Source organism: Sinocyclocheilus rhinocerous, unplaced genomic scaffold (assembly GCF_001515625.1).
Source record: "Sinocyclocheilus rhinocerous isolate Xijiao unplaced genomic scaffold, SAMN03320098_v1.1 scaffold111, whole genome shotgun sequence".
Classification (NCBI taxonomy): Eukaryota; Metazoa; Chordata; class Actinopteri; order Cypriniformes; family Cyprinidae; genus Sinocyclocheilus; species Sinocyclocheilus rhinocerous.
In genome coordinates this window covers 911,305-936,449 of record NW_015642811.1, presented here as the reverse complement: position 1 = coordinate 936,449, position 25,145 = coordinate 911,305, and the positions used below count along the sequence as shown (strand labels likewise).

Genomic DNA, 25,145 nt, shown 5'->3' with positions numbered 1-25,145 from the left:
ATAAGTATTGAAGATTTGGAATCCGCTCTTGCCAGTCTTAGGGCTTCAACATGAATGAGTGTATGTTTGCTGGCAAGATGTGCTTGACAGATTGTGGTGTGGAAAATAGTGCACTGATGTTTTTAATTTTATTAATTAATTAATTAATTATTTATACTATAGTCGCACCGGTAGTGACGTCATGGCTGTCGCCGGCCAACATGTTGTTGGTGTTTTTTCAATGTATGCTTCAGACACGGGTCACGACGAGGCGTTCCCCATAGCGACCCCTAGAGGACGCAGTGTCTCGTTCCCTACTCAGGGAACCATGGTTACATACATAACCTGAGACATTTTTCACAATATTATTGTATTTTAATTGAATGCACATTGGTTGATTTTTTCTAAAACATTTTAAAAAGTTTTACTGACCACAAACGTTTTAACAGTAGTGTGTGTATTAATAATTATTTCCATAATTACATTTATTTAAAACTATTTGTATTGATCCTTTTCAGTATTGGACTGATTCTATTTACAGTCAGCTTTCTCTCCCTTCATCTGCCATCTTATATTTTTTTTTCCTCCAAATTTGTTGCAATTCCTTCTGCTTTTACTATATTTTTGATAGTAAAGCATACAATCATAAGAGACTTTCAAAAACATGAAAAAAATCTTATCGACCCCAAAACTAAACATATTAAAAACTTTAAAAAGTCTATATCTATATCTTAAAATGTTAGTCAACAGGGACAACATGACTTTGGAGGCATCAGCAGAAAACACAAAAAGAGGGAGGTCAGGAGTGAATGAAAATGAAAATGAGATACTAGAGGTTAACCTGAGTCCATATTCGGCACATAACAGCGGTGTGGAGGGGAAACATAGCTACATAAACATTTAATATCCTGATGACACACACATATATATTCTCTGTCCATTAGTTTTACATTAGTCCATTATAAAAGAGCCCGGCCAAATGCATGCATTATCAATATAGCTAGCTATGTGTCTCTGTGAGAGTTTGTGTATATGTCTACAAACTACGTGCCAAAGCTTCCTTTCCATACAGTCTCTGAGCATATAAGAGGAGAGCGCCTCTCGTTCATTATGCATGGGCCATGTTGACTTTCTGGAAGTTTCTGGGCTCAAAAGTGCACCAGGCTCTTCATAACTCCTCATTTTTTCATGAGTCTGTATTTACCAAATCTACCGTGCAGCGTGACTGCATTTCTGCCCCCATTCCTGGATAAAACACACACACACGTGCACAACAATAGCAGTGACCCGCTCATTTCACTGAGCTTTAATGGACACAGTAAACACTCAACCTGTTACCTGATGACACGATCGACAGGAACACACACTTTCTCTATCTGTATTATACATCGATATGTGTGTGCATATTTTGCATGGCTGTGTATGCATCAGGCACACTCTGAAACATGCACACGCATAAGTCTGACGCTGATCCGGAGGTGAATTAAGACATACAGTACAGTGGATATTGTTTTGTTATTGAATAAGGAGTTGGAGAGAGAGAGACAACAGGAAGAGCAGAGAAAGACCCATCCTATCACACAGCTGTTCTCTTTTCCTCCTGCCCACACATATGCACACATGCTCGGAAACAGTGCCATTAGACACACACACGCACACACATACACATCTTCATCCAGTGCACAGATGCATTTAACATCTCTCGGTAATCTTAACGGTATCAATCCATACCTGCAGATACAGCATATGAGAGTGCTCATACAAACACACAGAGAAACTTGGGCTGTCAGTCAACAAGTCCTGTGTCTTTGCCAGTGCCGGACTGCAGCTGAACCTTCTCGAGCCCCACACTGTCAATCACAGCTCGCTCTGTCTCTCTTTGCTGTGATTTCCCTCACAAGTCATCTTTAACAATAGACTCTCCACCAAAGAAATGTGTGAAATCTAGGACTGCCAATTGATTGAAATGTTTCATTAACTTAACTGTATGCTAATAAATCAAATTAATAGCATATTCAACATGCATCAGTATAATCAACAAAAATAATCATTATTTGCTGATGAAATCTCCCAAGTGAGGATAATTCAAAGACATTATTCTGGGAGTGAAAGACATTATAAGTTGCTTTAAAAATCAATATGTTGTTTGTTATTTTCATAACATTGATATAAGCCTTTCAATGGCCTATAGTCCATATTAATCCATTGTGAATCAAGTTTGTCTGTCTGAGAAAGTATCATGGGCTGTTCATACAGGACGTGTCTATGTACACATGCAGACTGACGTCTTTTGCGGTTGCATTGCGTCTTGCTGCTGTTTTGGCATTATTAGATGCAATGTCAAGTTAAAAACTCAATTTTCAAATTTAAAAATGCATTAAGTTTCATGCTTTTGAATAAAAGAATGAATACTGTGTGAATGGCTCCTATCTCATTCAGGGATGTTCTCAGTAAAGCTGCGTTCAACCTAGATTTTGAACATGCAAAATGTCTACAGACACTGAACTCACACTCTGCTGATTCTTTAAAAAAATATATAATGCAACATATAATACATCCAAAAAAAATAAAAATAAAAATGTTTTGTGACTGCCCCTTAAAGGCCTTTTCTGTAAAATTTTGCAGGCAAAGAAAACCAATTGTCTATTGTATATAGTTTAGTGTTATTTGAAGCACAGCTTATACACAGAAGTCACTTTCAAACCAAGCAGCTGTCTGTTGGTCAGCAATGAAAATGTGCACAACCAAATTCTTGATTGTGTGAACTCCTAATGACTGGATTTTGCATGCAAATTCACAGATCTATTCCAAATACCACCAATATCCAATAGTTGAGAACTATCAATAAATGAAAATTAAATATAAAATTAAATATACAACAACAAGTGTAAACGCGCATTAAATATCGCATGCGATTTATCGTGCAGCCCTAGTAAACACAGAAAGCTGCCCTGGTTTTTACTAGTCAAATCTACATTAACACATTAAGAGCAATGCTGGGAAATTATGCAAAGTGCATGTTATTCAGAAATGCGGGGGGGAGGTTAAATTTGCTATTGTGTAGCATTAACATAATTATTAGTTACAAACTGTTACGGGGCTGACGAGACGTGAGACGTGCGGATCCAATTGCAAGCTATTTATTAGGAGAAGACAGAGACATGGTCATAAAACAGGCATGGGTCAGATAATGGCAGACAGGTATATGGCGGGCAAGACACAAGAAGAAACCTAAGGCTAGCGGAGGTGAACGATCGGCAAACAGAATCAAAGGGGCGAGACTAGAGGGATAAGTCCAGGTACAAGGCAAGGTCCAGGCAGGGGCAAACAGAATCAAAATAGGGCAAGACGAGAGGAGGAATCCGAGAGACACAGGCGAAGATCAAGAAACGAGAACACAGACAAGGCAAGACTAAGGTGAGGCTAAGACAAACTAAACGGGCTCTGTAATGTAGCTATCGCTAGGGGAGTGATAAACGCTAAACAATACTCGGCAGTGGAATGGGATCAGAGTGAGAGTTAAATAGGGGATGTGTGAGTGATAACAGCTGTGTGCAATCAACTGTGTGTGTGTCATCAGTGCAGTGGATAATGGGATATGTAGTCCGGGGTGATATGCAACAGTGTGTAGTGCGAGAGTCAATGAAATGGGAAGGGTGACCTCTGATGGCTAGCAGACGGAAGTTCATGGACCGGATACGTGACACTAATAATGAGTCATTAGTTTGAATTGGTCTAATGACTCACTCACTCACTCACTGAATCATTCAAAACTTACTGAACCTCAAGTGAATCAAAATGTTCACTGTTTAATTCCAAAAAAATACTGAAAAAAAATCGTAAATGGATGGCAGTTGTTAAAGTCAACGTGAAAAGTAATTTGTGATTCATTTTGCAGTTCCATTTGGGAAAAAATACTCACAAATCAGTCTCTAATTGTTACGGGGCTGACGAGACGCGAGACGTGCGGATCCAATTGCAAGCTATTTATTAGGAGAAGACAGAGACGTGGTCATAAAACAGGCATGGGTCAGATAATGGCAAACAGGTATATGGCGGGCAAGACACAAGAAGAAACCTAAGGCTAGCGGAGGGGAACGATCGGCAAACAGAATCAAAGGGGCGAGACTAGAGGGATAAGTCCAGGTACAAGGCAAGGTCCAGGCAGGGGCAAACAGAATCAAAATAGGGCAAGACGAGAGGAGGAATCCGAGAGACACAGGCGAAGATCAAGAAACGAGAACACAGACAAGGCAAGACTAAGGTGAGGCTAAGACAAACTAAACGGGCTCTGTAATGTAGCTATCGCTAGGGGAGTGATAAACGCTAAACAATACTCGGCAGTGGAATGGGATCAGAGTGAGAGTTAAATAGGGGATGTGTGAGTGATAACAGCTGTGTGCAATCAGTGCTGTGTGCAATCAACTGCAAGACACAAGAATAATCCTAGGGCTAGCGAAGGTCAACGAACGGCGAACAGAATCAAAAGGGCAAGACTAAAGGGATACGTCCAGGTACAAGGCAAGGTCCAGGCAGGGGCAAACAGAATCAAAATAGGGCAAGACGAGAGGAGGAATCCGAGAGACACAGGCGAAGATCAAGAATAAGAACACAGACAAGGCAAGACTAAGGTGAGGCTAAGACAAACTAAACGGGCTCTGTAATGTAGCTATCGAAAGGGGAGTGATAATCGCTAAACAATACTCGGCAGTGGAATGGGATCAGAGTGAGAGTTAAATAGGGGATGTGTGAGTGATAACAGCTGTGTGCAATCAGTGCTGTGTGCAATCAACTGTGTGTGTGTCATCAGTGCAGTGGATGATGGGATATGTAGTCCGGGGTGATATGCAACAGTGTGTAGTGCGAGAGTCAATGAAATGGGAAGGGTGACCTCTGATGGCTAGCAGACGGAAGTTCATGGACCAGATACGTGACACAAACCATCCTCAAAAGACTCAATAACTGCGGCCTAAAAAGCTGCCTGGTAAAAAGCACCATGGTATTCATATACGACACGAATATTACCGTATTCAGGTAACACAGAATTTACACTGTACATCTCTAAAAATATTATAATGCCATGGCACTAGTTTTTTCACACACTGCTAGTGTTTTGGTATAGTTTGCTGTAAAATGTTTTTACCTGTAACAGAATCATTCACAAGCTTCACATTCAGTTGTTTATTGTAATAAAGACTTTTCCAAATGGTTAAGTCTGTAAATGAGCTGTTTAGACTCATTTGCGAAACCAATTCATTAAAAGGAACCGACTCAAACAAGTGAATCGGGCATCGCTCGTTCTGGACTGCTCTATTTAGCGCAGTAGCAGTGATTTTCTAGAAATCTGGCAGAATGCAGACATGATTTGATCACTGGAACATTGGTTAAGTTTCTCAGATCAGTAAACGGTAATCTCGGTGAAAATTTACTGGAGCTTGTAAATTGTTCAGTTCAACTCGAACCTGATTAATGAGCCTTGGTTTTTCTTGACTTAAACCGAAACTGATGCCATTCTACAACAGCGAACAAAAACAAAACAGATTCCAACTGTCTTCATCCAAATCTGCTAATAAATTCGTCTTTGGTTTGTTTGTTATTGTCTGATGAAGTGTTGCGGTTCAGTGGTGGAAGTTTTCTAGGGTGTCACAGTTGCAGGGGCATTGCATCACGCTTTGAAACTCTCCTCGCCTCAACCCAAAGCAAGAACAGTGTTTCAGTTCAGATATTAATTATTCCCCCGCTAATAATGTCCATGAGGAGAGATGTGAAGAAAATACTGAACTAAAGCACTTCACAGTATTTCAGAAATCAGCTACAGAAACAGGTTGTATATGGTCCTGCGTTCAGGTTTGCGTGCTGCAGATCAATGAGCTAAAATGTTGATTTGAAAGGTTCCCGTCTTCAGGTGGCTATAGGGTGGTACATGCCAAACCACATTGTAAGTCCTATTCCAAAGCGAGCGGGCAGCTGTCTGTAGCCTACATAGGCAGCTGCCTTCTGAGGCAAAATCCTACCTGAAATGGAAACGCATAAGTGACTGATTCAGAACGGTCTACATCGATACAGCTCCACGCTCCACACACTCATGTGAGGCACACGAGGGACTTGACCCACTATTGATTTCACTGGAGTTTGATGGTAGCTAATGTTACTAAGCTAACCTAATATACATAAAAATAGCATATTGTGTAAAATCTTTTCTTACTTTTTTTATAGATGTATTATTTATAAAATATTTTATTTGAATTAGATATGCAGAGAAACATTCAATGGAGAAATTAATCTTTTAACACTTCAGGAGACAAGAAATGAGAACAGACATAGAAGAACAGCTTCAGTCCTGGAGAGTGAGAATGAGAGAAAGAGAAAAGAGAAGGAGAATGTGAGGCCATTTAAACGAATGCATTTCAATAATCCATCCATTATCCATCCATCCACAATGCACTGTGGTGAAATAACGCCCACATCTTATCATATTTGTGAATATAAGTGTAAAGCAATGCTTCTTGATTTTATGCTTGAAAGGGATATTTTATATATGTCTGGAGATAGTCTGAGGAGATTTCTTAGTACTTGAAAGAATCTGCTCAGGGTTTTCATAACTATGAAGAGAGTTTTTAAGTGTAATCATGTTAAGTTTTTAATTTCATTTATTCAGCTATACCCATTTTTAATGGGTAATAGTTTGAACAACCATTAGGAACCTTTCTTTATTTGAAACAGCTGTTAAAATGTAATGTGACTAGGCATCTAGGGAACTATGAACGTAAAATAAATAATGAGTAAATAATCATTTTCGGGTGAGTGATGAAGGCCTTGAAGTTGGCAGAAATGTCACTGTTTTTAAATAAATAAAGTCAAATATATGTTTGTAGAGTGGGTGTTTTTTAGCTGAATCTCCTCTATAGAAGCAATAGCCTTTTATTTTTGCCTGAAAAAAAAATTACAAGTAAAATGGAAAGGTAAAATAACATTTTTGTGTTTAATTTAGTGCAGAATAATGATCTAACCGATATTTTCTAGCTTAAACTATGCTGAAAATATTCCCAAATAAAAATTTTTTTTACATCATATAAAAACATAATATAGAAATCATTTCATTATGACATCAAATTTAGACCTAAGAATTGCAAAATTAGAGTTAGATAATGTACAATTATCCCTTGTTTTAGGTTTATTTGCAATAATGACTGGCTGTTGACTGTACATTATCCCGTTTATTACTTGGCTACTGACCAAATAAACAGATAAAAGTACATATTGATTAAAGATTAAATTGTTTTATTAGTTTACTTGTAGATTATCTTAAAGCTTCCGCTAAGGTTACCTTGGACAACAAATCAATTCTACAGGTTAATGGACATAGGATCAAGTATTCCAGAGGGTGCATTAAAAATGCGACATTGGATGTGTGCGATATGACCTTATTTCAAATAAATAATTCATAAACAGGTAAATACATTAAATCAGGACATGGTGAACAAAAAGTGCATTAGATTACCTTTGATCTGATGTCTTGAAATGTAAAGCAGAGGAATGAGTTACTCAATGGAATCTGAACAGTGATTACTGTAAACATGTCATACAAAGACAAGCAAGAATAAAACAAGCATACTGATGTGAGGCTACACCGATGCAGAAAATCCCTAATGATGCTTGGTGGAGTGAGGACTGAGAAATTTATAAAGGGCCTGAGCAAATGTAGAATGCAGCGCTTGTGTTTGTGTGTGAGTGACAGTGATGGAGTGAGGGTGTATGTTTGTGGCTGAAACTAAGAGGAGTCATTTCTGAAGATTAAAGATGAGCTGTCACAAGAGACGGACTGAACTCCCTCCTCAATCGATATGGAGGATTGGTTCCCTATGGGCCTCCGGAGCCAACGCAAGCTTTGGTCTTTACACTTTTAAATGGTGTATGTGAGAATTACAAAATATTACATGCTGCAATGTAGAATTAACATACAAAGAAGAACCCTTTGAAACTTGTCATTTGCTGGCATCTGAAATGACATCTTAAATGACAAATTAAATATTTTAGTGTTTGAATTTTATGCCTTTGTTCAATTAAAACTATTCAAACTTCTCCAAATGAAGAAAAATAAACTGCCATGTCTTGAAAAGAGGCTAAAGCTGAGGCTATTGTAATGCTGCCCACAGTCCAATGGCATATTTATTTTGCATAATAAAAGTATATATTTCTGAATCTATCAGCACTACAAAGACCCCCGGAACGGGGTGGGCTTCTGTGAATGTTTGACTCACACGTTCTTTGCAACAGGCAGTGTTCTGCATGACTAACCAAAAGCAGAGAACTCAATAAGGACAGAAAACAGCTCAAATCATCAGAGAGAAAGATAGGGAAAGTGTGCAGAAAAGAAAAAAAATGGACAGGCTTGCAGAGCTATGGCAAATGCAGCCAAAACTACTACAAACAATTACTTTCTCATGCTTTTCAAGGTGTTTAGACAAATTCTGGCAGAGCTGCAGGTAAAATAATTCACAAATATGAACCTTGCAAAAGTAGGGCTGCACGATAAATCGCATGCGATATTTAACGCGCATCAGCACTACAAAGACCCCCGGAACGGGGTGGGCTTCTGTGAATGTTTGACTCACACGTTCTTTGCAACAGGCAGTGTTCTGCATGACTAACCAAAAGCAGAGAACTCAATAAGCACAGAAAACAGCTCAAATCATCAGAGAGAAAGATAGGGAAAGTGTGCAGAAAAGAAAAAAAATGGACAGGCTTGCAGAGCTATGGCAAATGCAGCCAAAACTACTGCAAACAATTACTTTCTCATGCTTTTCAAGGTGTTTAGACAAATTCTGGCAGAGCTGCAGGTAAAATAATTCACAAATATGAACCTTGGAAAAGTAGGGCTGCACGATAAATCGCATGCGATATTTAACGCGCATCTTGTCAGTAAAGCCGGTTCTGTAATCAGCGGTAAATCTCCATCACGTGCGTGCTTTCACATTGAGCAGCATTAACTACACAGAGCCGTTGTTCACTGACAAGCTGCGCAAAAAATTGAGCGAATATGAACGTGGTTTTGCGCAGCTCGTCAGTTTACTTTAAACTACTTGCAAGTCAGTTTACCAATTACAACACTTTCTTAGTCTACTTCTCCATAGTGAGATGTAAGGCCATTAACCACAGTGTTGTTTTTATGGGACATTTAGGGAACTTATTTCCTGGAAGACCAATAAAAGTCAATAAGATCTGCTGGATTTAGTGGATTCAAAGTCCTCTACAGATTTTTATGGATCATTAACTTCTACATTTCCAGACTCCATAGACACAGTCATGTACCGTCAAGCCTGGTTTTAACTGGCACCAGTACAAGCAAATTTGCAGATAAGATGACACTGGCACAAGATAAAAGCTGAAATCTTACTGTATCTTTTTGGTCCATCCTCCAGGCAGAAGGCAACGGTCAATGTAGCGTCCTCCTCAAAGAACTCTGTAGCAAATGCATCCCACCACAGACTATCACTCTCCTGGGTAAGAAGGAGAGTCACGGTTAATTAATGGGAGTTAATTATACTGTGTGATATGCTTTGTCATTCTTACAAGTCAATTTAAAAGGAGCAAAAATTATAAAAAAGGAAAATTTTTTCTACAGCTCCACTCATTTTTGTGATTAATACACTTCCGTCAGTAATTTTTTAAAATAAATTAATACTTTTATTCAGTAAGGATGCATTAAATTGATCAAAAGTGACAGTAAAGACATTCATAACGTTACAAAAGATTACCATTTCATAGAGATGTAATGATGCATCCCGAGCCAGTTGAAAATCGATACAAATAGCCTACTGTATGTGACGATTCAAGTCGGTTGAGATTGTTTGGGGTGGGATAAGAATATATCTTTGAGGGGAGCTAACCTTCTACAGAAAAGTTAAGATGGTATTTTCATTTCATCTTTCATCTGTGTAATGCACATTAAAGAAGTGTTAATAAGCGCAGCTTCTTTGTTTACTGCGGTAAACAAGGAAAGGCTGTATTGCCGCTGTTCCATAAGTGCCACCTGCTGGCAGAGAGTGAATTTACGTTCTCATTAAACCCGTCTGCTGTTTCGGTTTCATTCAGATGTAGGGATGTAACGATTAACCGCGAGCCAGTTGAAAATCGATTTAAATATGTGACGATTCAAATCGGTTGAGACGCTAAACAAATCACGATTCAATTAGGGTTAGCTTATATGAATGTATGTCTGAGGAACAAAAGAGCAATAATATGCAAGTGCTACATTAGTATATTATTATAGTGTTATATTTCTATTTCACAAAGAAATGTGCAGCATTTTGTTCAAGCAATAATAAAAGGACATATTTAATTTATAATTTGTCTTAAATCTCGTGAATAGAATCGAATCGTGAGTTGAGTGAATCGTTACATCCCTATTCAGATGTTATACATAATATAGTTTCAAAAAGCTGAAGTCAGACCATTCTGTTTCAAATGTGCAGAGATGTGCAGCATTTTGTCTGAGAAATAATAAAAGGACACCTTTTCATCCATAACTTGTCTTAAATCTCATTTTGTTAGAAAAAAATCATGATAAAATCATACCGTGAAATCAGTACCGTGAATCGTATCGAATCGTGAGTTGAGTAAATCGTTACATTCCTACCATTTCAAATAAATGCTGTTCTTTTGCACATGATAAGAATCCTGAAAAAATAGTTTCTACAAAAATATTAAGCAGCACAGCCCTTCTCAACATTGCTAAAAAAAAGAAAATTTTATTATATTTTTATTGTTTATGTCATTTCTTGGGTTTGTTTTCAAAGGCTTAAGGTTAACATTAATGTAATCATCCATTGACATGTACCTCTGTGTGCTTTTTGAATTAGCATTCATAATTAATAAACACAGAATCCCCTAACACTTGCTTTCATGTGACCATGAGAGAATCAGTTTAGAATAGCCTAGGCCTATACCTTCCCTGATGTCTTGCTCTTTTCTCCTAAAAGCTCATTTTGAGACCATCTAGCTAGATGTCTCATCTAGATCTAGCATTCAAATTACATGAGCTCAGTGCTTATAAATGCAAGTTTTCCTTAATTAAAGATTAAAGGTAATGTAGAGAGCACCGGCGCACTGTTATTAAAAGTTGACAATAACAACAAAATTCATTATAAATAATGTACATTCAGGGCACCTAGATCCTCCAAATCCACTGCTAATGGAAAGATTCACTAATTTACTTAAATTAAAGCGACTCCATCAGATGGCACGCTAGCTGCGAACATACTCAGCGTATGTAAAATTAGACTCCACGGCATCCTGTGATTGACAGAGCTCTGATTCTAACAGACGTCGTTTAGGCCAATGTTGCCATCTAGCCGATGTTGCCTGGTGACAGATCACAAGCCCTCTCAGATGTTTATAATTAGGGCTGTCGACTTCAGGCAGTGCCACATTGTATAGTGGCCAACCCTGGAGACCTCTAGTCCCGTGTCTCGTATTCGAGAAGCGCTGTTTTCCAGCGTGGAAGAAGCAGCCTCGTCTGCTCTGTGTTTTGGGAGTGAGTCAGTGCCCTATTACAACCTGCCGTCCTAGTCACTGTAAGTGAGTGATCAGTTTTGACAACTGTGATCGTTTTTCCATTCAATAAGGCAGGAGGCTGATGTTGTCCAACACAGCTGGTAATTAGCACCACACTATCACTCATGACACACAGTTTCGGCTAAAACTTTTTCCCTTGCTTTCTACTTGTGTATGTGTTGTGAGTAAGTGAATGTGTGTTTGCGTGAGTGATTAAACCTTGTAGTCACACTCAGCAGGATGCATGACTTCATCAGATAATCCTGCTTTCTTCGTTTTTACCTGTTTTCCCATCTTGGCCTCTTGTGGGTTGGCAAAGCTTTGAGTTAAAACAACCTTAAAGTCAAGTGTGTATATATTAAGGATAACTGCTGTAGACTATTATACATTACTATGGTACATTACTATAATATCAAAGGTTAAAATTAACAAAAGAGTCCAAATTCAGTTGCTATTTATTTTAAGATATAGTAATCAACATTCAAATAAAAACTGACTTGAATACAAACATTTTAAATTGCACATAAGGCACATAAATTGCACATTTCATATGAACTTTTTAATGATATGTTTCTACTCAAATTCTCGAATTTGTTTAAATAACTAAAATATGACAGACTTATTCAAATATACAATACATGAAACATCATTAACAGGTTAAGTAAGAATATAATAAATATGTTATCTACTGCATATATTAATCAAAATGCACCTATCTAGAGTTGTTGTTTTTTTTTTAGCTATGGGCATTTTGGCTTTCTTGAGATAATTGTAATATTACATGACATTGTTTACAAGCCGTTTTATTGTTTTTATTGTTTTATTTTCACAGCTGGAACACTGATTCAGGCGATTACATGAGAGATGATACATTTCAGTAAGCTGTACTGTATCTTTCAGCATACCTTCTGATGTTCATTTATGTTTATTTTGTGCTAAAACTAGTAGAAAAGGGAAAGAGATGATTGGTTGAAATGCCTTCCATGCTGCTGATTGAACTGATTGACAAAAACTACCTACAAATTGACAAAAGCTATGGCTGTGTTTCATATCAAAAAACAACACACAAAGCATAGTGAAGTTTTGTTCATTCCTCTGAACTGAAAACAGCACAGACTAAAAAAATTCGACCTAGGGTATTGATAATCGTTATTCAAAATGAAGACTGATTCAAATCGAGTAATCCATATTATCAACCCAGTCCTAAAACTGACTGATTTTTTTTTTTTTTTCACTTTTACCTCTTTTAAGGTCTGAAAAACAGATGTTGTTGGCCTGTATATGACTGACTTGGGTAAGTATCGTCTCCTTTTCAGCCACATCACATCACAATGTACAGCGTCAATGTAGTGGTGATTGAAATCCCACAACTCTCTGAGCTCCTTTGCAGTTCAATATCTCTTTGCAGCTCATTGATGGGCGCTCTTGAGCTGAGCTTTTCAAACAGTGTTTGTATCAGCAGGTGTTGACTGCTCTCTTTGAGTGTTCATTGATCTTCTCCACTCTAACATCTTCCTGATGATGGGTCAATGGCCCGCGGGGGGATCCATCTTACTGTACAGTCACCACCAATGACCTCCTCAGCACCAATGACCTTTGACCTCAAATTAGGCCCTGATGAATAACTGTGATGGAGATCTAATGTTTTAAGAACATTCATTGTGTTTATTATAGTCCAGTCTAAAAAGACAGGTCTAATACTCTATATACTGTTCAAGGTCTAGGGTCAATAAGACTACTATAAATGCTGTTCTTTCAAACTTACTATTTATCAAAGAACCCAGAAAAAAGGATCTCTTTGGTTTCCGCAAGAATATTAATCAGCACAACTGTTTATTTTAAATTCACAATATATATATATATATATATATATATATACTGTATGTATGTATATTATGTAAACTTTTAAAAACTTTAAAGTCAATGTCCAAAAATTTCAATGTCATTGATACTAATAATACCTTTTACTTGTATAATTTTAATTATTTTTATTGTAACTTTTTAAAGTTTTTAACAGATCATAATATCAGCATAACACAAACTTTATGCCAATATATAGTTTTACAATACATAACTCATGATTATATAATCTATCATCTTTTTAGCCCTCTTTTAGCCTTGTCTTGTAAATCACTATCAACAGAGACATTCCGTGAAATCACTTCGGGACATAATGAACACAATGACCCACATGACCCACATCAAAAATGGTGAAAGGGCCCTCCATTATACTCTGAAAACAAGATATCGAGCATATAGGTTGAGATAACACAGACGAAATATTGAGTTAGCATGTAACGCAATTACTTTACACTGTCATTGTTTTAATTACTTTGATATAAGCTAATTACGGAAGAGCATTAATGGCCGCTAACAGCATTATCAGTATCTGCAGCAGGACTCAGAGTTATAGGATTTCATTTATCTGGAAGGCAATCTGCACTGTCACAATCAATAGAAAATCTGATTGCCCATTTGCACTAATTAACCCCATTTAATGCCTCAGCAGCCCTCGCAAACAGTATCAGTAAACCTGCGTAAAGGTATGTGATGTGCCAAAGTTGGAAAGGACTGCATTTTTTAAGTGTTAAATAGGATAATTTCTTATACTCTACCGTAGTTCCCTAGCAATGTGATTTGCATTTAAAGTGATATGTCAGTGCATCCCTTTTGCACTGTATTTTTCTTGTATTCTTGTATTTATTTTTATTTTTTGCTCTTGACTGACTGATGGAATAAACCAAAGCTGCTGCATTTCAGAGACATAGATCATGCTTGATAAAGATGACATATAACACTGCAGCCAAGGGAGAGTCGGCTATAGATCAGTAATCTGTAGCTGACATAGAAAATGAGAGGTTCCTGCCTTCAGTGCTGATTGTAGCTGTCTATGTGCTATAGCTGATAGTGAGCTTTGATGTACAGCGCACCGATCAGTCCTTCAGGACCTCAGGTGAACTAACATGGGCGTCTGCACGGGTTGCCTGAAGATAAAGCCGTATTGATTGGAACGTCTAAAGGGATTCATCAATGTGCCAATGGTGGCTCTCGACCCAGTCACCGCTCCGCAGGGGCCAAGCAGCTCGGATTTATGGTAGATCCAAGAGCTTAGAGAGACGACAACATCCCATATCCTTGGTAAATAACAATAGCGGCTGCTTTTTCCAACACATATTGTGCACTCACCAAGTAACTGATATGTATACTTTTCACACGCACACGCACACACACACACACACACTAATATGAAGGGTTTTTTTCAACAATTTCACTAGTTGTTATTTTTAAAATTTAGATTTTAAAATGTCCTTACCTGCCATTTAGTTTTAATGGTGAACAAATTTATTTAATTTGTAAAAAATACAATGTAGCTATCTTTGTGAGTTTTGATTGAGATTGTTTGCATTTTAATTTATTTTGTTTCATGCAGATGGTTGCACTGTTATTTGCGAGTTTGTGCATGCTGGTTTATTATTGTGCCGTCTGTTTACCTGCCACTAGCGATGTACAAAAAATGAACCGTAGACTATGTGGACAAAGTCTAATAAAATAAACAGTAACCATTTAGAATAGAGAACACATATTCAATATTAACTAAGAGTTTTCCCAGAACAAACTCCTAATTTACTGCTTATTAGTAAGGTAGTTGTTAAGTTTAGGTATATGTGGTAGGATTAATGGATCTAAAATATGGTCATGCAGAATAAGGCATTAATATGTGCTTTATAAGTACTAATAAACCAAATATGCTAGTAATATGTATGCTAATAAGTAATTAGTTAATAGTGAGAATTGGTCCTTAAAATAAAGTGTTACCAAATAAACAATATAAGGTAAATAATATAACTGAATCAACAACAGTTTGTTCTATCTATAACTGGACATTGCAACTAGATTTTTCAAGTCAACAATCAAGCTAAGGATATTAATTAAATCAAATCATCCATAATTAATTGAAAATTCATAAACTACAGTAATTTTCCTGTAATTGTTTAGTTTTTGCTAGTATTGTAGAGCACATTTCGTTTTTTTTTTGTTTTATTCGAATTTAGATTTATTATAATTAGCGCTGTCAAACGATTAATCGCATCCAAAATACATGTGTTCTGTGTATATTTATTATGTATATATAAATACACACATACAGTATATATTTTGAAAATATTTACATGTATTTACATATATTTATATTCATTTAATTTATATTATAAATATATGTAATATATAAAAATAACACATTTTTCTGAAATATATACATGCATGTGTGTGTATTTATAATAATATATACATAATAAATATACACAGTACACATACATATATTATGTAAACAAAAACATTTATTTTGGATTAATCACGATTAATCGTTTGACAGCACTAATTATAATATTTTATTTACTTTTATAATATTATTAATAAAATAACAATTTATTACAATATATTTCCTCATAATAGTTTTTGTTTAATAATTTAAATGCGAGTTTAGAGCCAACAGTCGTTGCTGCACTGGATCAGTGTGTTCTTCCTGTTGGTGTTTGTTTGTTGTGTTTCCTAACCACCTAAATCCAACAGTCAGTTTCAGAATGGTTGGAATATTGATTTTATTTAGAGGCAGTGTGATCCAGCCTTAATAGTACTACGAGGAGTATCAACATTTCTGTTTTGAATGGTACTGCGCTGAAGGCAACCTAATCGTTCATGCGACATGGGAATTGGTGTAAATTGTCCTTATATATCCACATCTGCGAACTGACATTTAAAAAGTCCTCAGCCAGGCAGACTCCATTTAGACTCACCTTTCAGGACTCATGAAATGTACACAAGGTATTTGATGAGCTGAACAGAGCTGTGTGTGGGCAATCACGCGCAGGGTTTGTACAACTGCTGTTGAACTTCTTCCACCTACATATCAGTGACAGCCGCCGACAGATCTCAGGGAATACTAACGACGTAAACAAGCCAAAACAGTGGTAGAAATGGCAGTAAGCACGTAAACAATTCATGCATCGATTCATGATACCTCATTTTAGTGAAAACAATATTAGTATAAACAACATCTATGGGTATTTTTAAGCAAGCTATTCTCGCCTGCATGTCCTTGTTTTGCTGTTGTTTTAAGAACAACCGAATGTCGACAATATTTGGCTCTGTTATAAGGTTAAGTGCACATGATCGGAATTATGCAAATGAAATAAGGCACGGGGAAGTAAACTTATGACCTCCAGAAAATCCTCACTGTATTTGACACCCATTAAACAGCATACATACAACTACCGACAGTAATTTTTTTTTTTTAAAGAAATTAGTACTTTTATTTAGCAAAGACGCATTAAATGAATCAAAAGTGACAATAAATAATTTTTACAAGATTTCTATTTCAAATAAATGCTGTTCTTTTTAAATTTCTATTCATCAAAGAGTCATGGTTTCCACAAAAATGTTAAGTCAAACAGCTGTTTTCAACAAAGTAATGTTTCTTGAGCAACAAATCAGCATATTAGAAAGACTGGATTAATAGGCTAACTGCTGAAAATTCAGCTTTGCCATCACAATAATTAATTATATTTTAAAATATATTAAAACAGAAAGCAGCTATTTACAATCTGTATATACAATTTCACAATACTACTGTTTTTATTGTATTTTTGATCAAATAAATGCCACCTTGGTGAGCATAAGAGACTTCTTTAAAAATCTTACACCAAGATCGACCTGTACCTTTTGAACGATAGTGTACACATTTCTAAAAGCATATTTGTGTTAGTTAACACAACATTCAAGCATTTTGAGCTAATAAGTTTAGAAAAAACATATGTATATACCCTGTTGAAAAAAACAGCATATACTGGTTAGGTATGTTTTGAAGCATGGTAGCTGGTTTGAGCTGGTTTAAGCTGGTCCTTAGTTGGTCCTGAGCTAGTTTAAGCTGGTCCTGAGCTAGTTATAAGCTGGTCCTGAGCAACTAACCAGCTCAAACCAGGCTCCATGCTTCAAAACATACCTAACCAGCACATGCCTTTTTTTAACAGAGTAGGTTCACAACCCATCCAAATATTGATGAAGCTAGTGCAGTGAAAAACCAACCCATGCAGAACACTTACTGCTGAGAACTTTTATCGGTGATAACACACCCGAGGCTCCTCAAAAACATCATCGCTCAGGGCTGGACAAAAGGAATCAAAAATATGATCTGTACAGAAAAAGTCTGAAAACAGGAAGTTGGTAAAAATGGGCGATCCCTCTTTATCTGTTATCAGTGCAACAGTGTAGCCTGGAAGGAACTTTGGGAAAGCCGCAGGAAAAAGGTGGGACTATTGTCTTAGTATCCTGCCAGTTTAAACGACACCTTATTGTTCCAGAGAATCCATTTTTTACTTCTGTTTTGTTTTCAATGTAATATGTCACATATCAGCCGGGACCCCATAACCTGTTTTTGCATAATGCAGCCAATTGATAAGAGGTTTATACATTATCTTCGTCCCATGGAGAGCGCGAAATAATGTTTAAAGACTTTTAAGTCCACTGCTACCATTAAAAAAGAAAAAAATGTCACTGATACATAATTGATAGTGAAATAATAAGATATTTCTCAATCCTATTCGGCTGACTGCTTAACAAAACTCATCAATTTGGACACATCAATTTATGCTAGACTTATGTGCTCTTAAAACACAATCCATTGTCCATCACCTGCTTCTAACAAAATCAATTAGGCAGCATGTAATATAAATGATGATGGACATGGTTAGACCGATTTGCCATTTGGTGCCATTTTAAGCTCTTATGGGACTGTGGAGGAGCTGAGATGATTGGTTTACCTTGAGGACTTTGAGACTGAGTTTCTCCACAGTGAAATGCATTATCGATCGTGCTCAGATCAAAACGAAACGCCGCTGTGAACTCGCACTGCTCCTTTGCATAAACGCATCCCATTCCAAAACCATTAGACAGATTAATAAAGCTAGCCTTTCATTTGTTGTCTTCTTAGTGACCTCTCCTTTTTTCTCACTCTTTCAGAGCCTGTGAATATTAAGAAGTGTTATGCTAATGAGCTTATACCAGCTGAGGTTGACGAAACTCCTCCTCTGAATCTTAACCAGCATGCTTATTTGCATATGCTTATGTGGCAGGTTATCCAGCAAACCTTTTAAATGGCAGCAAACATGTTTGATGCTCTTTCAGCATGCAGGCCTCAAGGAAAACATGTCCATATGCATGTTTAAAAGAGTACAAAACTCAATATGACTTCTATTAAAGGTAAAAAGCACTCTATTTTTTGGTTTATGTTGCACAGGCTGATACAACAGACTGAACGGCATGGATGCAGAATAATGCAAAAGCATGCTATTGTATAATTGTTCTGTTCACAGTCAGCCATGGTTCATTTTTCTGCATTTGCAATGCCTCTGGGCAGCAAGAATTTGGGCATGTAAATGCCAACAACTCAAAAAAAAAAAACCTGCTTGCAAAAACCACATTTAAATAACATATTTTAAATTAGCAACAAAATCTGACATGAACTTCTAAAACTTCTAACAGCAGCTGTGATGATGTGATGAATTTACCAATTGGAAACTGGCTTTTACATTTATAAGGTGTCATATTGTGCTTTATACTTTCTCCCATTCATAGTAATATGAGTGAACCATCTTGGTGTACAGTACATACAGTTTGTGATACACTCTTAGAAAAAACAGGTGTAAAAGCTCTCACTTGGGATAGAATGTGGAAAGTACGCTTTCATAAGTTACACCTTTGTATCCTTAAAGGTACATATTAATTCCTTTTGAAAGGGTACCGCCGCAGTAACAGCTTCTGTAACTTTTCTTTCTGAGAGTGTAATATTTAGCTGGTCATGTGATCTCATCAAGTGGTGAAACCACACCATTTAAAAACCGCTTTTATTAGACCTGTTTAGACCTTATAGACTGTGTTTGGAAAAATATCCAAAATGTAGTCTTTACATGAAAATAAAATGCACTGAAGTTCTTGAACAAGAAGAGAAGCTGCTATTTTTACATGTGAAATTGGAAATTTCCAAAGGCAAATCAATATCTGTAACTAATGCTAACTACTTTCTTGTGAAGTGAATAATAAATTCACTATTAGTATTAGCAAATTCAGTATTAGACTCCTGAACAGCCTTTACCCAACTGTTAACTGATTGAATATTTCACATAATACAAACCACTACCAACAAACACACCTTGAAGGGTGAAAAATGCTTGCTTTCAAGCAGGTTTTCCAAACATGTCCCCTTTCTAGCATTAAAGTCAAACTGAAGTGCCTTGAAATGCATTTACATTTAGTCATTTAGCAGACGCTTTTATCCAAAGCGACTTAGAAATGAGGACAATGGAAGCAATCAAAATCAACAAAAGAGCAACAATACGCAAGTGCTATGACAAGTCTCAGTTAGCCTAAAGCAGCACATGTAGCAAGGTCTTTTTTTTTTTTATTATATAATAAATATAAAGAAAACAGATATAATAGAAAAAGAATAGAGCAGGCTAGTGTTAGAGTTTTGCTTTTTGTTAATTGTATAATAAATAAAAAGAAAACAAATAGATAGAATACAAAAAGAATAGAGAAGCTAGTGTTAGTTTAAAAAAAAAAAGAAAACAAGCAGTTAGTAAATGAATAGAGTGCAAGTCTAAAAGGGCCAAGTATTTATTTTTATTTTTTAAAAGAATAGAATTAGAATAGAGAGTGCTAGAGTTAGAGGGTCAAATAAAGATGCACACAGTTATTCAACATGTTAACAACATTTCACCTGAAACAGGAAGTCAGGGCAGAATATATCGAGTGGGTAATTTTTTTTAAATAGCGTTTTACAAAAGCGTTTTACGTTTTCATTAACGTGTCAGCCTGTCAAAGCCGCATTTTTATTTAGCTGAATTCGATCAGTCTAATAGTCTCCACCTTTAGATTTGAAACTGTTACAACAGAAAAAATAAATAAACAGAGATCATTTTTAGAAAAGCTGATGATTTGTAATTTAAAAGTGTATTTTAGTGCATTTAAAAATACAGTGCTGTTTATAAAGCACTAACCTTTTAGACTAACAAAAGTCTAATCTTTTGCATTTTTTATCTCCTTCATTGCATTCTGTGTAAAATTCAGGTGGGTCGGATATGTTTTGTGGTCTGCGCCAACTCGTGCATATGATCCACTCTGCGGAGGTTTGCTTGACATTGACACGAAACCAGACTTCATTCACCCCAAAGCATGTTTAAACTATTTGAATCGCTCCCTATCCCTTACATAGTGCACTATTTGCCATACAGAACATGGTAAATGCATGAACAAGCGACTGATTTCAGCCTCAGTTTCAGCAGCTTTTATGGGGGTGGGACGCTTCAGATTCTAGAAAGCATTTGATTGGACAGAAATTTTAAAATCACTGATCTGTAGAGAGAAACTAAATTTGGAATGCATTTATCTTTTAAATGCAAATTAAGGCTAACATGTTCATATTAACAGCCAAAAAACTTCACTTTTGACTTTAAAGATCTAGATCTAACAGATGTTTTGATAGCATCACAGAATCACATTATTTATCAACCAATGAATGATACATCTTTTACATATTAAACTGGAGAAAATATTCTCCATTATCCAAAATATTACATATTATTGGAGAAAGCATTTAAACAGAATATTTAAAATATCAATTTCATGACAAACTCTCTGGCGCTCTTTAAAATGCAACAGTCTAACTGCTCTGCTCTGAAGTTAGTTTGCTGCCAGCAAATGGGCTGAACATTTATAGCCTCTGGACAATAAAATACATCAATCACCAGCTTCTGTACTGAGATCTCTCGAGTCAAGAGTCAGGACTCTTGAGCCCTCTTGTCTAGGTTTCCTGAGCTCCTTCCTGCTTTTGTCCAATTCTACTTTCACTCCAGTCATGTGATGTGCACCATGAAGCGTAATTCCCATGTTTTTAAGCGCTAATACATCAATTAGCTAGCTTTAATATAAAGTCATTAAATGACTGATGCAGAGAAATATAGAGCCAAGTGGTTTTTAAACACTTTGTTTGACAGTGGCTACTTTAGCATTGCGCTCCCCCTGTTGTTTCAGTGTTTGCCTAAAGCTCTTAAACTAAGAAAGTCTGCATGTCTACGTGATGGATGGCTGTGGGGGGAACTCTCCCCTGTAAAATCTGTGCTAAATTACCACTGGCTTCAAATGCACATCAGCGTGCTTGGCTAATAAATACTGCGCTCACTGTTTGCAAAGATATCAGCAATAGAGTTGTGTTATTATGCCGCTGTGGCAAGGCGCTAGACCTGTATGTGCTACAATTTGCAAAAAGGATACAAGATATCAGACCTTTTATAAACATTTCTACCATCTGCCAGATGGATTTGTGTGCACAGAGCAGAGATGTTTGTTCATTTGAGCCCACCAACCTATACAAAATTCAAAAAGATTCATGAAAACGTTTGAGGTAACAAATTTTGCATGTACATAACAGCAAACAAGGTGTCAGAATGTTTGTTCCAGACTTTTCTAGAACGATGCAACTGCTGAATGGTGCGCAATATTGGTTGCTGCATGAACTGACTGCTGTCAATTAGTCAATTATTGATTCCAATAACAATTTGTTTTGGAAACCTTGATGAGTGATAAATTTAATTAAATTAAATTAAACTTTAACACTAATTTTAAACATTTTAGTAAAATCTTTATTCTTTTAAATCTGTATACTTTTTCTCTTTGCTCCTTTTGAGTTCCATATTGCAACAGTTTCCAGAAGCAAATCACATTCGTCAACTAAACTCATTGTTACCCTCACAATGAAATATCTTATCAAGATCAATCACTCATGTAGATTTAATCTTAGCAAATGCCCTTTTACGCCAAAGTGAGGTTGTGAAGATTAAAATGATATATTGGCACATGTTTATTATGGGCTGTTTGGTAAGTGGTGTTTCAGAGTGGAAGTCTTCAGGGTTTGGGCCGCTGCTTATGCATTATTCATGATGTTGTTCCATTGCATCTCTGCAATACAGCCCAGGTCTCCTTAAAGTTACAACACCTCCATCAAACACATGAGCAGAAGCTCACATGCCAGAACTGCGACAGTGCACTTCATTAGTTTATTTAATGCTGCATGTTTTTCAAGGGAAATTTTTCAAAAGTTCACAAATGGGTATGACAGATTGTGATAACGATAAATACTGCAATTATTTATCTTGCTTTTTGACAGGCGAGTGGAATTCGGAGATGGTTTGAGGAGACAGAAGTTGCAAGAGGAGACCCAAGGGGAATTTGTGGGCAGACTTGCATTGCAACCAGCAGATCTTTGAAGAAAACTATTTTCCATTTGGATCAGGATTACAGACACATCTGTGTATCACAGCACAAATATTTACAGCTATTATTTACAGCCGTTTTACTGTATTATTTTAAAAGTACAATAAAAAGGGTAAGGGGTGTTTCAAGCACATACAGGCCATGTTTTGTTGTCATTAAACTGATTTTACTGTTAAAAAAAGAAGAAAAAAAGCAAGCAGGCAATTACATTTCATCCAGCATATAGGTTTTCTGAGTCACAGATACTAGGAAATGAGAATGACTTTGAATCTACATAAAAGCACATGTTAGACCAACAATATTCCCTCAACTACAGAGTTGTTTGAATAAACTTAATATCGAACAATACTGCTGATTTACTAAGTGTACATGCGAGTCCCCAGCATGCACTGCAGAATAAATAAATGCTGTGTTTACTATTATAGGATTATTGTTTTACTGTGTTCGGAATTTATTTATGATGTGTTGGTTGTCACTGTTCTTTTGTGTGGTGATGCTAAAATCTTATTATGCTTGTTTGTTTTCACCGTTACTAAGGTCTGTGTGCGTCTATATAAAACTGATCTGTCCTTCAGATTGCAAAGTTCCCTTGAGGTTAAATGCTTGATGAAGATGAAAATATTTTGTGTTGCTAAAATTTGGTGAATAAGAAATATATTGTTGACTTAATTAATCGGCTAAATGTGAATGTGAACAACAAATTCAAATTGACAAAAGTCATATTCCATCATGTTACATTGAATTTTCAGCTTTTGACAACAATATATTTTTTATATTATTAGTAGCCTAATTATTAAGATCATCTTTTTGGTGTGGATGACAACAGGCAGATGTTGACGTTTTGAATGCATCTAAAATACTAAAATCAAGTAATGCTTTTCAGTCCAATGCAGACATCGCTTTTGCAGAAAGTTTGTGGGACTATTCATTTTCTCTTTCATAGCAAATCAAATGCTTCTGTTTACCATAAAGTGCTTTTGGCATCTTTCACACGTTTAACTCATTTCCTTTACCCTTTAAATTTTCAGTCAGGTTATTAGTAGAAACGCTTGTATATTTTTTATTGTTGAAGTTAATTTTTAAATCTTTATTTAAAACAGTTGTGTTGCTCTGCGCTTGTGCGCTGTTCATTAACTCACTGACTCCACGTGGATTTTAATTAGTGATCAAAGTGGATGCTTATGTTGCTTCTGTACACAGTGCCTAAATGATGTGAATTCATAAAAAATCTTAAATATGTCTCTAAATGTGCATTATGTTCTGAAAATGTATATAAAAACGCACATCTGTTTTCTCGTAGTTGGAAATCATTCCATGGAAGTGCACTGGAATTTTTAGGAATCACTGTCCCGAATAGATCTACTTAAGTAATCCGAGCAATATGATGCACTCAGCATTATCACAATGCACAGTACACTTGTGCATCTATGTAACTTGCAGTGCTCACAACGTCACACAGATATAGTTTGATCACTTAAGCTCACGCTCTCAGTTTTGTCCAATTAGGATCATTTTGCAAATGCACTGGCCAACATAACTTTTCCCAAACTACAGCTGTCACTGTCTCATGTGGAGCAATGCCAAACTCACCTCTGTCCGGGACTGGAGTCGTTTGTTCATCTCATAGATTCTGTACTCGGGCTGCACCATGTACGGTGAATGTCTCCGGTAGAACGGTCCGAAAGGGGACGAGTAGAACGGGTCGTGCGGAGGGTTGGACATGTTGATTCCGTGTCGCGTTTACAGCAGCGCCAAAGCTTCAGCATCCATACAGCGCGCCTGCAAGATCTCCAAACGCCGCGAGACAGCAGCACTCACTGGCTGCACGCGGAGCGGAGAGATGAGAGCTCGCGGAGGAGGCGGGAGAAGAGAGCAGGGGGAGGAGGGCTGGGCTCTCATTGGATAGCCGCAGGCTGCACTGGAACATTGTTGAGGGTGAGCCAAGCAAGTCTTACCATCCAACCAAAACCGACTGGCCTTTATGTTAATGTTTGTGTTCGGTAACTTTCAAATTAGCGTGGCAGCGTTGTACATAACCGGGGCTAGTTGTCACATGGGGAGTAACTAAAATGTTGTTTTCTTAGCAGTGTTGGTTTTAAGCATTTTGTTCAAAGCTATATTCAATTAGAACAGAATTTGTGAATTATGTCTGTCAGATTAAATTTACAGTCATATTCTACTAGGTAGGCCTAATCTTTCTGTTGCTCAAACAGTAGAGCACACCTATAGCAACGGCAAGGTTCTGGGTTCGAATCCCAGGGAAAGCAAGAAATGCACAAATACATTAA

General features: G+C 36.7%; 1 protein-coding gene across 5 annotated transcripts in view; it reads right to left on the bottom strand.

Moving 5' to 3' along the window:
* The window catches only part of LOC107756465 (LIM domain-binding protein 2), a 64,073-nt gene extending 39,400 nt beyond the window's left edge, over positions 1-24,673 (bottom strand). For all 5 annotated transcript variants that reach the window (XM_016573585.1, XM_016573586.1, XM_016573587.1 and 2 more), the window contains exons 1-2: positions 24,448-24,673; positions 9,377-9,479 (exon numbers count right to left, since the gene is read on the bottom strand). In XM_016573585.1, coding sequence (XP_016429071.1) covers positions 9,377-9,479; positions 24,448-24,579 — 235 coding nt within the window. In that variant the 5' untranslated portion in view covers positions 24,580-24,673. The remainder of the gene's footprint in view (positions 1-9,376; positions 9,480-24,447) is intronic.
* Between the last annotated feature and the right edge of the window lie 472 nt (positions 24,674-25,145).